The 16,226-nt window shown below is 42.5% G+C and overlaps 1 protein-coding gene across 1 annotated transcript in view; it reads right to left on the bottom strand.

Annotated features, from left to right (window-relative positions):
- The window catches only part of nfic (nuclear factor I/C), a gene marked incomplete at both ends in the record, with an annotated part of 50,047 nt that extends 34,370 nt beyond the window's left edge, over positions 1 to 15,677 (bottom strand). The window contains one exon of the mRNA XM_083647998.1: positions 15,594 to 15,677. Within this exon, the coding sequence (XP_083504124.1) occupies positions 15,594 to 15,677 (84 nt within the window). The remainder of the gene's footprint in view (positions 1 to 15,593) is intronic.
- Positions 15,678 to 16,226: the final 549 nt, after the last annotated feature.

Here is a 16,226-nt window from a genome sequence, read left to right on the forward strand (position 1 = left end):
CTACCATTTTCCACTGTTAATAAGTCATTAGCAGCCATGACAACGGGCTGGTATTGTTTTCACCTTGTGAGTGTGTGTGTGTGTGTGTGTGTGTGTGTGTGTGTGTGTGTGTGTGTGCGTGTGCGTGCGTGCGTGCGTGCGTGCGTGCGTGTGCGTGTGTGTGTGTGTAGTAGTTGTTGTAGGGGGAACTACCACAGAACCCGTCTTGACTACTATGCCAGGTGTTTATATCTGTTTCTCTGTCTGATTTAGTGTGATTTTGTCAGAACGATAGCATCAAAACCGTGCAAGATGCAGTCATGAAACTTTACAGGTGTTAGTTGACATCAAAATGAAAGTCAAGTTCAAAAGAGGGCGTGATCCGAGGAAAAAACTGGCTTCAGACTAGAGGAAGTTCGAAGGAGAAATACGATCGACATCCAGGACATCCCCCTATCATCATCGCTCATTATTTTCCCTGAGTTTCACTTTCCGTTTTGACCCAGTTTTCCCAGCTCGAAGTACAGACGTTTAGGCAGAAGGGGTGGGAATCACCAGATGCCCCACGATATGATATTATCACGATGCTTAAATCACGATACGATAGTATTGCAATATGCTAGTATTGCGATATATTGTGATTTATTACCTTTTTTCAAATGCAAATGATGTCCCCAAAGGGAAAGTTTCCAGTCTGTTTATCTCACTTCAATCATTTTTATTGGAGCAAAATGGGATTGTCACGCACAGACAGACTGACCAACACTGTCATAAAAACCTGTCATAAATGTTGCATGATGCACTTAACATTTTGTATAATAAAATATCACAATACTTGACATTCGATAAAATGCGATATATAGCCCACAAAATATTGCGATACTATGCTGTATCGATTTTCTCCCCCACCCCTAGGTGGAAGCATTCGAAAATTGCGAGAGCCAACCGTCTGTTTTAAGAGACTACCTCTGATATCAGGCCTATTGCGACACTGCAAGACACTGGTGTGACTATTCAATTTGAATAAGACAAATCATTTGGCTATTTGATTTGTGAAATAAATCAAATGTAAAAGTCCTCAATCTACAGTCCATCTATCTGCTCATGCATCCCACCTCTGCTTTCTCGCCGAGGAGTTCGTCTTTGACAGCTCTCTCTTCTTCTTTAGTCATCCTCTTCTCGTGCTTTTTGAAGTATTTCCTTTTTCTGGCCTGGAGGTTGAACCAGGTGTAGGCGAAGGCACGGACCTGGGGCAGCAGGGCCTCAATGAACGGATGAAACTCGTCCTGTATGACAGACAGATAGATAGATAGATAGATAGATAGATAGATAGATAGATAGATAGATAGATAGATAGATAGATAGATAAAGAGAGGGGAGAAAGATAGCTTTAGCTATAGCTTACTACTGATTTAACAAGGCACTCTGCTGAAACATTTGAAGGACACGTTCTCACAGAGAGCTCAAGAGAAGTCTGCACACACACACACACACACACACACACACACACACACACACACAGGCACAGCAAACATTAGAGGACGAAAAACAAGATAAATTACACCACAAAAGCAGGAAAAAGGAGAGAGAAGATGATTGAATTTATTGCCCTGGATGACCAGTCCACCTCGGTGATGGTGGTGTGAGGTTTACTGGAGCCTTTGGAGCGACTGCACAACAAAGTATGTGAACACATCTTCTCAACCATCTTCAGACAGCTGAGACACCCTGAGACATCCTGAGACATCTTCAGACAGCTGAGACATCCTGAGACATCTTCAGACAGCTGAGACATCCTGAGACATCCTGAGACATCTTCAGACATCTTCAGACACCCTGAGACACCCTGAGACACCCTGAGACATCTTCAGACAGCTGAGACATCCTGAGACATCCTGAGACATCTTCAGACATCTTCAGACACCCTGAGACACCCTGAGACACCCTGAGACATCTTCAGACAGCTGAGACATCCTGAGACACCCTGAGACATCTTCAGACAGCTGAGACATCCTGAGACACCCTGAGACATCTTCAGACAGCTGAGACATCCTGAGACATCTTCAGACAGCTGAGACATCCTGAGACACCCTGAGACATCTTCAGACAGCTGAGACATCCTGAGACACCCTGAGACATCTTCAGACAGCTGAGACATCCTGAGACATCTTCAGACAGCTGCCCCCAACAAATAATAATGAGTCATCATGCATTTCCACAAGCATTCTTTATCCAGCTTCTACCTGCTGCCTGCAGTCATCTTGACACTGTGGGAGGGGGTTTGCAGGAACCACTGTATAATGCATGACTGTTGTTTGATATCATTTTAAAACCAGGCCATTTATAGATTCTAGAATGTTACTGTTAACGCTGCGGTTTTGCTAGCTCCATTAACCTAACTTCCCCCTCACCTCAAGCAGAAGGAAAATGACTGCCACAGCCTCCATGCACACCTGGCTGGCACACAGGTGATGGAACACTTGTTGTGGTGCAGATATACTGGTAGTTATTTACCTCGGTTGCCATGGAATTTATACCTGCATTTGTCTGGCTTTGTTTTTCCACAGTTTCAATTCTTTTGAGATGTAGGTCAATGCTAGGATGACATAGTCCTCCTTCTTACCAGCATGTCATCTTTACACACACCAAATACACTAGTAAATCAATGATTGATTGATTGATTGATTGATTGATTGATTGATTGATTGATTGATGGGTGGGTGGGTGGATGGATGGATGGATATATAATATCTAAAGTGAATCTACAATATTTCACTTGACCCAACAAATGCGAACTAAAGCAGGGTATATAATGCAGGAGTCAATACCAAGACCTTTTTAACACGTTCACTGCCGTTGACGAGATATCTCGTCTTAAAAAAAACCCGGTTGACTGCCGTTGACGAGATATCTCGTCCAAAAAAATATTTTTTTTTTTTTGACGGTGGGACGTCGATCAACCCCTTTTACATCTCATATTAAAATATGGGAGGTATTGAATGTGTATAATCTATTTTACCAACCCACTAAGTGGCGACAGTGCTCTCCAGACGAGAGAAAGCCAAGCAAAAACAGCCGCGTGAGGAAGCCATTCTCATGAAAATGGATGGCGAAAACGCTTTCGCTTTCGCGCAGGGAGCTGGCGGTGGGGGATTGCAAATTTGCATAATAGATTACGGGTGGAACACACTTTGAAACACGCAGCATAAATAAGACCAGAATCGCAAAAGCTTCATCAAAGCTCTCAACCGAAACCCCAAGAAACGAGCGAGCCCATCCAGACTCGCCCAAAGAGCAGCCGCCAGCAGACAGGCAGCAGCAACTCGCTTGTGACACGCCCGCTGCAGAGCCAGGGAGGCAGGAGGAGAACACACACGGAGGGAGGAGTTTGAAGGAGAGGGGGGTTTCCTGCTGTTATGGAGGAAATTACTGTTCAAAACTATTGTTTAGATGTCTGACGTCTTACTGATGCCAAAAATGAATGGTTAAAGTGACTGTTCTATCGAATTTCACAAAAAGGCATTTTTCTCAGCTTAAATTTTCAGACGCTGAAACCATGCTGTATTCAAGTGCTAATGCCTACATAACTACTAACTCTACAAACTAACTCTTTTAGACAGAGAAAGCACACATTCTATTAGTTCTTTTGAGATATTTTGTGTTCACAAAATCTTAGCAGAAAATAATCCTCGGCTGTTGAAAGATGAGCCAGAATCCTCAAAAAAAAAACTTGGCAGAAGCTACCTACAGTAAAAAAAAACGGCTGGCAGTGAATGTGTTAAAGAGCCTTTCACCATCTTCTCTGAACCTCCCTACAGCTGTGCAACAGTCTCTGTTGCCAACTGTTGACAACTGTTGCCAAGAAACTTATCCTGAAGGAATAGGAGTCCCCCTCTTCACCCTCTTTTCAATTGTGGCTGAAGGATATGACCTCTGTTATACGGATGGAGAGACTTAGGTTCCTGAGGACCAACCCATTATATACATTATACACATTATACCATTATACACATAATATATACATATACATAATTTGAGACCCATTATCGATAGATATCGATCGGTAATTTCTCAAAACCCCGAAAATCAATAAGGTCTGAGTTTATCGATACTGCTATCAAGACTAGCAGGTCCTATAGCTATAACTTTATATATTGAGAGACAACAGTCATGTCATTTACCTCAAATCACTGGTACACAAACATACACCGATTAAAGTATGCAGCAGAAGATTAAAGATTAAAGTTTTAGAATTAAATTGAATTGCCTGCCAACCGCCATTAAGTTTAAAAAAAAAAATAGCCTGACTAGGCTAGGCTTGTCATTCTGTTCAGGAATCAAACAGTCACAGACTCACAGTTAAGCAATAAAAGCAATACCAGTTCTGTAGAATTTATTTACATAATCTTGTCTTTTTACCAAATAATACAAAATTATTGATAGTGTCGATAAAGACTCGGATCGTTAAGCAGTCTTGAGAATGGTATCAATATCAATAAAAATGAACAATCATGTGATGTGACTGATGTGATGTGATAGGCTCTATTAACCAGCAGAGCCTTCAGTCTGATGAAATACTGCCCTCTCCTCTCTCCTCTCCTGTCACTCATTCTGGCCCGTCTCCTGTCACTCATTCTGGCCCATGTCAAGTTGAAGAGAGCTGATCCAGCTAAAGCCTCGTCCCCGTTTATACCTCCTGTCATGACACCAACAAACAAGACGCCTCAAAACTCCTCAAAGTCTGTCGCCTCATTAAGTAGTTGCTGGCAACAGCTGCCCTGTACACATCAACTGTCCAGTTAACAAAGTGATGGAGAAGACCTGTGTCACAGGGTATATCCAGGGATGTTCAAGTTAAATTAAGACTTTTTCAAGACCTCAACGCCATTTTCGTCACATCAACGATAGGCGTGTAAATCACAAGTTTCATCACGATAGTACAATATGATATAGATTCTTTGGACAACGATACGATATTTTCTGATATCACAAAGTGTGCCATGAGATACCATATCGATTCAATTCTGGGGTCTGCGATCGATATGGGACGATATCATATGCTCATTTAACACCATCAGCACATATGCTACACAATTGAATACCTCTCACATGGCAATTAAGACTTTTTAATACTTTTTAAGGGTCTTAATTTTCCCTAAATTGATTTACATCAGTATCAACTTTTAATACTTTTCAAGACCCTGCGGATACCCTGTGTTAACGTCCAATCAGGAGTCAGGACGCACATTGGCTCTGACTGTTCACATCATTCATTGATAAAAAAAACCATGACATGAGAAAACAGGTATATCATTATGTTATATAATTTAGAGTTCAATTGACCTGAATATTACACAGAAAGTATATAGAACAGAAAGCTTCAGTCAAATCCTGCTTTGAATTGATCTAATTAGAAACACTCATCAGCTTTGTGCTTTGGAATGTGATTAGTTAACTCAACCGCAGAGCTGAGCTATGAGGCAAAGCAAGGTGACTTCATTTTCCATTTGAATACATTTCTAACAAATGATTAGTGTTGTTTAGTTTTTAGCTTGATATACATTCTCCAAATGAAAGTGAAGTCTGATTTAATGGATTTGCATTTCTGGCTTCAAGGCATATTTGAAAGGTTTGTTGACTTTTGACACCCACTCTGCACTGTAAATATGTATTTAATTTGGGGTATTTCACTGTGGATGGAAAATAAGCAAGTTATATAATGAAGTGCGGTTGGTATTTGATGTAGTTGTGGTATATTCCTGATTCAGTTAGCGAGTGTAAATATTATGAACGCTGAGCTCTGGCCTCATATCTGGCAACCCCACCCTTCTTGCAGATTATCCATGGTGGGGGTAGACTAAGGTATATATCAACCCAATATTATCCATTTATTAAAATGGGATCTGATGGGTCCAGGCTGATACAGTAGTAATAGTAATAGCAGTGATTTTAGCAGCACGTTCTGTGAATCAGAGGCTTGACAAAAGAGAGAGAGGGGGTGGGAGAGAGAGAGAGAGAGAGATAATGCTGAATACTTTGCATGTGTTGTAAGTTTTTGGACATGAAAATAGTCAAATTTAAAGATAAAGAATCTGCAGCTTCAGTCTAAAAACATCAGTACTGGCTTTTAGAATCATGTTAGGTTGAACCTAACATTACGCTGCCAGATGGATGGGTTAGTTTCACATTCTATTTTCACTAACACCTTTCTGGTATTAATACCATTCTGAGTGCAAAATCTCGCCAGAGAACCTTGCTTGCAAGGTTAGGTGGAACCCTGATGTCCCCTGGTTCTCTCCACTCGATCCTAAATCATGAAGCTGAGGTGCCATATTGGCTCATAGGCTGCAGGCGTTCATGACTACTGCATTTTAGTGCTGCCTAGCAGGCTGGCCGGAGCAGCGGGGACACACATTTCTGCATCTTGTTTGTTCCTGAGACCCATAATTGATGGAAAACAGCTCCTCAACAGATACACAAACATGAGCAGACTGTATGTGTTTGACGAAAAAAAAAAAAAAAAAAACATCTCGCCTCAACTGCAGCCCGACTGTGGACCCTCCACCTCCCCCCCGGGCTGATGCGCATGGTGGAGTCTGCACAGCACAGCGGCTGCGCAGCACAGTGGCTGCGCAGCACTGTGCTGTGCAGCCGCTGTGCAGCATGGCCAAGTTTGAATCTGGCTCGTTAGGTCACCCGCAGGGCCCAGGGGGGTGCTCTTTATACTTCCTGAAAGATTCCGCGCAATTAATTGCATGTAAAATAGCTGTGGCCGAACACAATTCTGTTCACACACAGACAGACACTGCACATTCTTATAGGATTTAAAAAAAAATAAAAAATTGTTGAAACAAATCTATGTTCAATGTATTTATTTATTTGTTTGTTTATTTAAATTGTTTATTCCTAAAACCACAGATGATCGATTAGTCGACTATGACTAGTCTGTGAAAAGCCTAATCAACAACACCAACAAACTTATGGTTGTTTAAACTTTCTGCCTACAGTTTGGGACTTAAAGCGGCTCACACGCAGATTGCTGGTGAGTCTGCAGATGTCATAAGTGGCAGTATGTTATAAATAAATGTGGCAACCCACAAGGTGCAATCTATATTCAGGTCAGGAAGCCCTGGTCCAATACAGTTAGTAGACACGTCACACACACACACACACACACACACACACACACACACCGTTATGTGTGTGTGTGTGTGTGTGTGTGTGTGTGTGTGTGTGTGTGTGTGTGTGTGTGTGTGTGTGTGTGTGTGCGTGTGCGTGCGTGTGTGTGTGTGTGTGTGTGTGTGTCTGTCTGTCTGTCTGTCTGTCTGTCTGTCTGTCTGTCTGTCTGTCTGTCTGTCTGTCTGTCTGTCTGCCTGTCTGTCTGTCTTGTAGTATACCCATTGCAAGGTTTGCAATGGGTATTCTAGGAATTGCAATTCATGAATTAACTTGATTCCAATTCAGCTGAGGAAGTGGAATTTGAAAAGAAAAAAAGAAAAAAAAATGGAGGGGGGATTGAATTAGAATTTCAGGATGTTGAAATTCTGTGAAATGCCATGTTTTCTTAGTGTTCATGTTACTACTACAATACTGGATATCATAACATCTTCATGTTTCTCAACACAAAACACACACGCACGTGCGCGCGCACGACACACACACACACACACACACACACACAAGCAAATAAGCAGACAAGCTAACTGACATGCAGTGTCAAACACTCCTTTAGTTCCAACTGTCAACGTACACAATCTGTGTTACTTCAAGTCATGGATACTATGGTTCAAACCTACACCTCTTCACTCTGGTTACCTGTTCATTACAGGATGATTCACATCCTGGCCTGTCCCACACACTGTGTACAACGACTGCAAATGCTCATTGTTGACATCTTACAACTTTGTGTAGAAAGTCCAACCCTATATTATCCTCTAATAAAGTCAAATCGACTCTACTAATGTCATGAATAATTATTTTACTGCAACACATAAATAGTTTTTACCTGAGACAGAGAGAGAGGAGAAAACATCATATTGGAGCCAGCCAGGCGTTTACTTGAGCACAAACATCGCTGGGATGAAAAAGTACATTTCCACAGTTTCTTCAGTGCTTTTTGTCTGAATGAAACAGAGCTCCTCTCTCCACTGCTTCTGTGCAGCAGCAGCAGCAGCAGCAGCAGCGGCGGTATCTCCAGTGCCTGGTGGATTTCCTGGGTCGTTTAACTGGGTTTCTGAGAAATCCACATATGAGAGAGAGGGAGAGAGAGAGAGAGCTCCGCTCCACATGAGAGAGAGAGAGCTCCGCTCCGGTCTCCTCGGATGACTCCACTGCGTTAACTCCAGAAACGATGACACGCCAGAAAAGTTGAGCGCGAGGAAAAAATCCCCCGCAGAGGAGGGGGGGAGTGGGGGGGGGAGAAAAACACAGATAGAACTTTATAATAATTTGAGGAGAATATGGCCGGAGGTGTAACGGAGCCTGTGTCATTTAGAGAAGGAAGGAGAGGAGGAGGGAGGAGAGGAGGAATAAAAGAAAGAGAGCTGGAGTGACGTTATGAGTACAGCCCATCCCAAACAACAGGCTTAAAGCTGCAGCAGCTGCTGGACTCTACCTCCCCAAACTACTACCCATAATATACAACATGCACACTATCACAGCCGCTTCTTCTCAACCCTTTTTACACCAAGTACCACCTCAGAAATGACCACCATATGAGAGGGAGGGTGCCCCCCCCCCGGCGCGTACCACCAGTGGTACCCGTACCACAGGTTGAGAACCACTGGCCTATATATGCTATGGATGGACTTAATACATAGCCTCGCAAAATGTCTTAGGGGTGCATAATAATAGCCATCGATTGCACTTATAAGTTAAGATGCCTCACAATGTAGTCCAAGTAAGGTGTTAGTTCTACATTCTGTATGATAAGACGCCAGGCCAAGCTCCTCCACAAAGATCAACTTTGCTTATCAGCAAACCTCACACATCAAACCTCACACATCACACCTCACACATCACTTCAGATTTTCATAAAATATTAGGATATATACTCTTCAATTCGGCATACAATCCAATACACAAATCAGCAGTTATTTGGTTACTTTTTTTTAATCAATCGCTTCGCCTGTTAATCTTCTTCCACACAAAACACAGAGTGGTGAACTACGGTATATGAAAAGGACTACTACATATTAGGGCTGGGCGATATGACCAAAATCTCATATCCCGATATAAGTTATTTCATATCCCGATACCGATATATATCACGATATAGCATATTTTCTGTAAATTCTATTTATAGTTTATATAAAATGACCACATGGCCATTTATTTATGTAGCAGTTGAACCAGTTAAAATGTTGTCAAACTTCACAAAGGATACATGCATTCAGAATACAGATAAGCATGGCTATTCTTTACAACACAGATAATAATAATTAGTTGTAGGGCAGTAGAATGAAACACAAACTGAACCACGCCACCAGTTCGATTTTCAAAGAGGACACTAGCATTTGATGTGTTTGATTTAAGCACTAATTTGGAATCATATCTAAAAGTGGACACTAGGCGGCAGTATTTCTTTAGTCAATGTCAAAATACCTATATGTTCAGTAGAAGAAGAATAAAACGGTAGAAGAAGAAGAACAACGTTAACTAACACAACTCACACAGGGAAAGCTAAAAGCTAAAGCTAACGATATTTTTCATTTATTGAGTTTAAAATTACAGGGACAGTGCACATTAATAAACATTTCTGTAAATGCGCCAGTTTAGCCAGCTTGGTTAATTTTCAACCATAGTCCCTAGCCTACTACTAGTTGATAGACGTTTTGTTGTCAGCCCTCAGGATTTCCGTGGGATGATGAGAGGAGATGTTTTGCCAGGTTTAACGTTAGGAGGACACACGCAAATATGGATCAAACGCGGACTTAACACAGCGCAAATGCCTGGGTAGGCTAGGCGGACGGAGTGGAGGTAACATCTTCCTGCTCTTTAGCCTACTCACCGGCTGATTTGTGCCACTTATAAAGGGACACAACAGGCTTGTTGACACAGTCTGGTGCATGTGTGGACTGTGGACGTGAGTAAAAAGAAAACAGAATGAAGAAAGCACAGCGTCATCCAAATGACGGACAATATTGCTGTAAAGAGTGTGATTGCAACACAACGATATAAACGATAGAGCATCATATCATACGAAATACATTTTCTATCGTCCAGACGAAATTTATCGTCATATCGCCCAGCCCTACTACATATTATGATCTACTCCTAAGAGTTGACATTTTTGCTGCTCGTTCGTTGATTATTGACATACCGAATTTAGCCTATTAGCTATGATTGTGAAAATGGCTAAGTCCTGTTTGGTTATGTTCCTCTGCTGACAAACAACGTAGTATTGAACTGTCCGACTATTTGGAATAATGTTCCCCCCTCCATCCAAGAGACAGGGGGTGTAATGGGACTGTCCCGCCCTTTTCAGACATGCAGTGAATTCCTGAAGATATCCAGATGTTACTCGGATCGGATGAGGTGTATGTATGTATGAACACAACTGTCTGTTGTGAGCGCGCGGCCGCGCAAACGGGTTTGAACCACCCAAGCCCCTATAGCACTATGTCACTATAGTACTATAGGGACATAGTACTATAGTGACATAGTACTATAGTGACATAGTACTATAGTGACATAGTACTATAGTGATATAGTAATATAGTGACATCACTGTCCCTATAGTACTATGTCACTATAGTACTATGTCCCTGTTCCTATAGTACTATGTCACAGTCATTATAGTACTATGTCACTATAGTACTATAGGGACATAGTACTATAGTGACATAGTACTATAGTGACATAGTACTATAGTGACATAGTACTATAGTGATATAGTAATATAGTGACATAGTACTCTAGTGACATAGTACTATAGGGACAGTACGATAGTGATATAGTACTATAGTGACATAGTACTATAGGGACAGTACGATAGTGACATAGTATTATAGGACATAGTACTATAGTGACATAGTACTATAGGGACAGGGACATAGTACTTTAGTGACATAGTACTATAGTGACATAGTACTATAGTGACATAGTACTATAGTGATATAGTAATATAGTGACATAGTACTCTAGTGACATAGTACTATAGGGACAGTACGATAGTGATATAGTACTATAGTGACATAGTACTATAGGGACAGTACGATAGTGACATAGTATTATAGGACATAGTACTATAGTGACATAGTACTATAGGAACAGGGACATAGTACTTTAGTGACATAGTACTATAGGGACAGGGACATAGTACTATAGTGACATAGTACTATAGGGACATAGTACTATAGTGACATAGTACTATAGGGACATAATGTCACTATAGTACTATGTCCCTGTTCCTATAGTACTATGCCCCTATAGTACTATGTCACTATAGTACTGTCCCTATAGTACTATGTCACTAAAGTACTATGTCCCTGTTCCTATAGTACTATGTCACTATAGTACTATGTCAATATAGTACTATGTCCCTGTTCCTATAGTACCGGTACTATGTCACTGTCCCTATAGTACTATGTCACTATAGTACTATGTCCCTGTTCCTATAGTACTATGTCACTGTCCCTATAGTACTATGTCACTATAGTACTATGTCCCTGTTCCTATAGTACTATGTCACTGTCCCTATAGTACTATGTCACTATAGTACTATGTCCCTGTTCCTATAGTACTATGTCACAGTCATTATAGTACTATGTCACTATAGTACTATGTCACCATAGTACTACTGTATGTCCGTGTGGCTCACAGAGCAGCGCATGTTTGAATACTACAGCAGTATGTCCAGAGCGAGCGAGTGGGCGTGGTGATGGCTTTCGGATTACTTCTGTTGTTCTATTGTTAAATGGCACTTTTATAAACAATGAAATGAATGTTTCATATTAATATTATAATAATAATAATAATAATAATAATAATAATAATAATAATAATAATAACAATAACAACAACAACAGTCATTCATATTTAATTTCATGAATGGACGTAGTTATGTGCAACTTGTAAAATTGCATTTTCTAGCATTTAACCATTACCGTGATCACTATTTGGCAATTGGGAGCCGACTTCTGGGCAATCAATGTGCAAAGCCGCTCACTTTTTGGCCCATGGTTTTCTAACCCTATCGCCAGAATAAAATGCAACAAGAACATGATAGTGTTGCATTAGGCTATATACTCTATATATATATATTATACCCGAGAGATACGTTTTGTGGGGAGAAATACATTGAAAACAGGTCAGATATGACTTGAAAGCCACTTGTAAAATCACCTTTTCCAGCGTTTAACGTTACTGCGACCACTATTTGACAGCCGACTTTTGGGCGATGTGCAAAAACAGGCACTCAATTTTTGGCCCACCTTTTCTAACCCTACAGTACCATCGCCTGAATAATGTGTTGAAGGTTTTTCCATGGAGTGGAGAATTGCTTTATGAAATATATCTCTGATGTAGTCTACATTGAAAAATGTAATTAAAAGTCTGTCTCGCATTTGCACTGCGATTCCAGCAGCACTACATCATACCCCCCTGGCCTGCGCTCTCTCTCTACTCTTGCAAGACAAATTTCAGTGTGAACTGACAATAAAGTATATCGTATCGTATCGTATCGTATCGTACTCTTTACTCCGGACGATTTCCTCATGTGTGGAAACAACAATGCCTCCTGTATGAAAAGGGTCACACTTGTGGTCGATATTGTGGCAGGTTCAGCCTTGGCTGCGGTGTGAGCAGCCTCAGCAGTGAAGGATTTAAGACATCACTGATACATTCAGGCAGTGTCTGCTCATAGACGCATGGTCAATAGGTCAGCACGGGGGAAATCCTCCCGTTCTCCCCATTCAGCAAGGTTAGTTAGCTGCTAGGCCAGCCCAGGCAGACAGGATCGGGGATTCAACCACCGCAGTAAACGCACATCTGAACAGACGTCGTCTACCTGCTCTAGAATCCCCAATCCTGTAGTGTAGACATATAGAGCCGCAGCACCGTCCTTTGGTGAGTCAGCCCATTGAGATAAATGGTTTCTCCCCCGTCCCCCCACCGTCTAGTCTCGCGCACCAGCCGTAGTAACATTTTGTGGGCGTTCCCACGCAGACCGACTGTATCTATGACCTCACAATTTAGTATATGACAGTGGTTCCCAGCCTATTTTATCTGAACTGCCAGTGTTTGTGCTTGGTCTCTTTTTTACTTCCCTAAACTTCTCAACCTGAATCTGGAGTGACAATAACTGGACATTGGAGCCATGTATCTCTATGGTGGATGCTGCTGTAGCTAGTTGGTTTGCGTGGTTTGTTGACATGTGTGAACGTAACCTCTTCACAGAGTAGTGTAAGTTGACACCTGCCAGAAATAAATTGTCCCTAATCTTTCCAAGTACCCCCTCCCTACAAGCTGTACCCCCTAGAGGTACACGTACCCCTGGTTGGGAAACACTGAATAATCTATATGACATCACTGATGGTGTTGCAATGTCTATGACATGATCGTTGACATCATCAGTGGGTATGACATCATCAGTCACCACTGGCCACCACTCGACGATGATGACAATGACGCCATCGCTCTGGCCACCAATCGACGATTGTGGGGCATGACAAGTGACAACATGACCCCTGAAAAGTGTTTCTGCACATTTTGAAGGCGATCGGAGCAACGCTGCGCTTTGCAACTCAAGACACAAACAGACAGACAGCTCTCCAGTTAGTAGTAGGATAACGAGCACACATTCGGAATAGCCGCGGCCAGATAGGTAGATTATGTACAGCATGTGTGATGTCATCCACTCCATTGTGATGTCATCCACTCCATTGTGATGTCATCCACTCCACTTAGATTGATTTTGTGGACCAACATTTTTTGGCGGACCAACCAACCAACCAACCAACCGAGTGACTTATAGAGCTGCTGGCCATGGTTGCCACAGCTAATAATTATAATAATCGTCAAAAATGAGTAAACCCATTATCATCTTCTATAAGATCTATAAGATCACTATATGATCTTCTGGCTGTGTCAGCTGTGTTACTGATGACAACAAATGTAAACATAAAATGTCCCAAACAAACTACACTTGAAAATGACATCCTTACCGTAACCATGGATCTTTGTATTTATCATACAGCATTTTAAAAATTATATATATATATATATATATATATATATATATATATATATATATATATATATATATATATATATATATATATATATACACACACACACACACACACACACACACACACACACACACACACACACACATTATACTTCATCACATAATAGAATGTATCCTCATATAACCTATGATATGTGGCTCAGTGAACTGGAATATTGAGTGAGTGTTTCCAATAGGACTGCAGTACAGGAAGACTGTCTCAGCCAGCTGCAGCTCTGTATTTATCCTAACGGACCTCTGCTCCAGTAGTATCCCGGGACAGGAGCCTCTCTGTCGGCCTGCCATTCTAACTCAGCCCGCTGGCTCCAACTGCGGCCATTTTCTGCTGACTGACAACACACGCGTGCACGCGCGCGCACGCAGGCACACACACACACACACACACACACACACATATACACACACACACACACACACACACGCACACACACACAGGGAAACGGAGGCTAGCTGAACTTCAACTTGGCCTTCCGCCGTCCCGCGTGACGAAAGGAGCGGAACCAGGGCAGACGGGTCTGCTGCTGCACGCGCTCACCACAAAGCCGAAAACCGGACAACTCTCACGTTAACGGCCTTAACGGGTCCTCACGCGCCCCCGGGCAGGGCACAGACACGGTTTGGCTGTGTGGCAGAGGACGAGGAGCCGCCCCCCCTCCCCAATAGTCCCTTCACACCAAACTCTATTCAAAAGTATGTCACTTTAATCTTGTCATGTTAACTGACAAACACACACACCTCCTAGGTCATGACGTAATACCTTCCGCTAATTAGCAGAGTCTTCTGGCAAATTCGGCATAAATATAATCCACCAAAGATGCGCTTAATTTCAATGAAATCGCAACTTTTACAATCGGTTCACACTGCTCGCTTCCGCCCCTCTCAGCGGTGTGTTTTGGCGGAAGACGACTATGAGAATAACGGGCGAACCGATTCTAAAAGTTGAGATTTGATTGAAACAAGTGATGCTTCGTGTGTCGGTTGTATGCCGAATTGAAGGCTGGGTCCTGATAACTCAAAATAGCTCTTATGTCATGTTCTACCAGGCGTGAAGCCCTGCCAGTAAAGCACAGGAGCATTCGTATGTCACATTTTTCATAGTTTTGGCCAAAGATTGCGAGCTGTTCAAACGGAAAGACGGAGAGAGGGGGAACAGGGAGAGAGCAGAGAGACATTATTGTGAGAGGTTAGCTAACGTCAACAGCGGGCCGCTTTCTGCTCCACTTTCAACTGCGTAGCTGCCGCTCTGCTCCTCCTCGCATTGCGTCTTTTTGGGAAAACACCGAACCCACACACACCGGTAGGAAGGAACGGACACACTAAACTACATTATTGTAACCGGAACAGGTTTTGTCAGTCCTCCTACCATGTCGAAGCGGAGCCGCCACCGGGGGAAGTTAAAGCTGATCTCACCGCCTGCAGCCCATCTCGCGCTGTCGGTCGTTATCATTCCATATTCATTTCTGTTATTTATGCGCGTGCCAGCAGGAGTCAATCCAGCGCGGTGCTCGAGACCAGAAACGTCCCGCGCCAAGCCTCCAGCTCCACGGCACAGTCTGCCCCCACCGCCCTCCCTCCTCCTCCCCCCGCCCCCTTGCCTCGCCGCCCGGTCGGTCGGTCGGTCGGTTGCGGCAGGACAGGAGAGAGAATAGAGCTATTCACCTTATCTCCTCTCTCTCTATCTACCTTTCTCAACTCCCACCCTTTCTTCCTCTCGTCCTCCCCGTCTTTCCTTCCTTCCTTTGTAGCTATTTCATCTCCTCTCTCCCTTTCCTCCTCCTCACCATCTCACTTTCCTTTCTTCTCTCTCTCTCTCTCTCTCGTCCCTTGACTTTGTGCACACTTAATATAAATAGTTGTCTTGTTATTTTTGTTAGATTTATAGAAACTGTTATAGCATAAATTTATCTTATAAATGGATATGGAGGTTTATACGCCAGGTTTAGAGCTATTATATAGCCTACAGTCCATGGTTTTAGAGCCATGCCTGTGAAGTCAG

Source organism: Poromitra crassiceps (assembly GCF_964638095.1).
Source record: "Poromitra crassiceps genome assembly, chromosome: 12".
In the NCBI taxonomy this organism is placed as follows: domain Eukaryota; kingdom Metazoa; phylum Chordata; class Actinopteri; order Beryciformes; family Melamphaidae; genus Poromitra; species Poromitra crassiceps.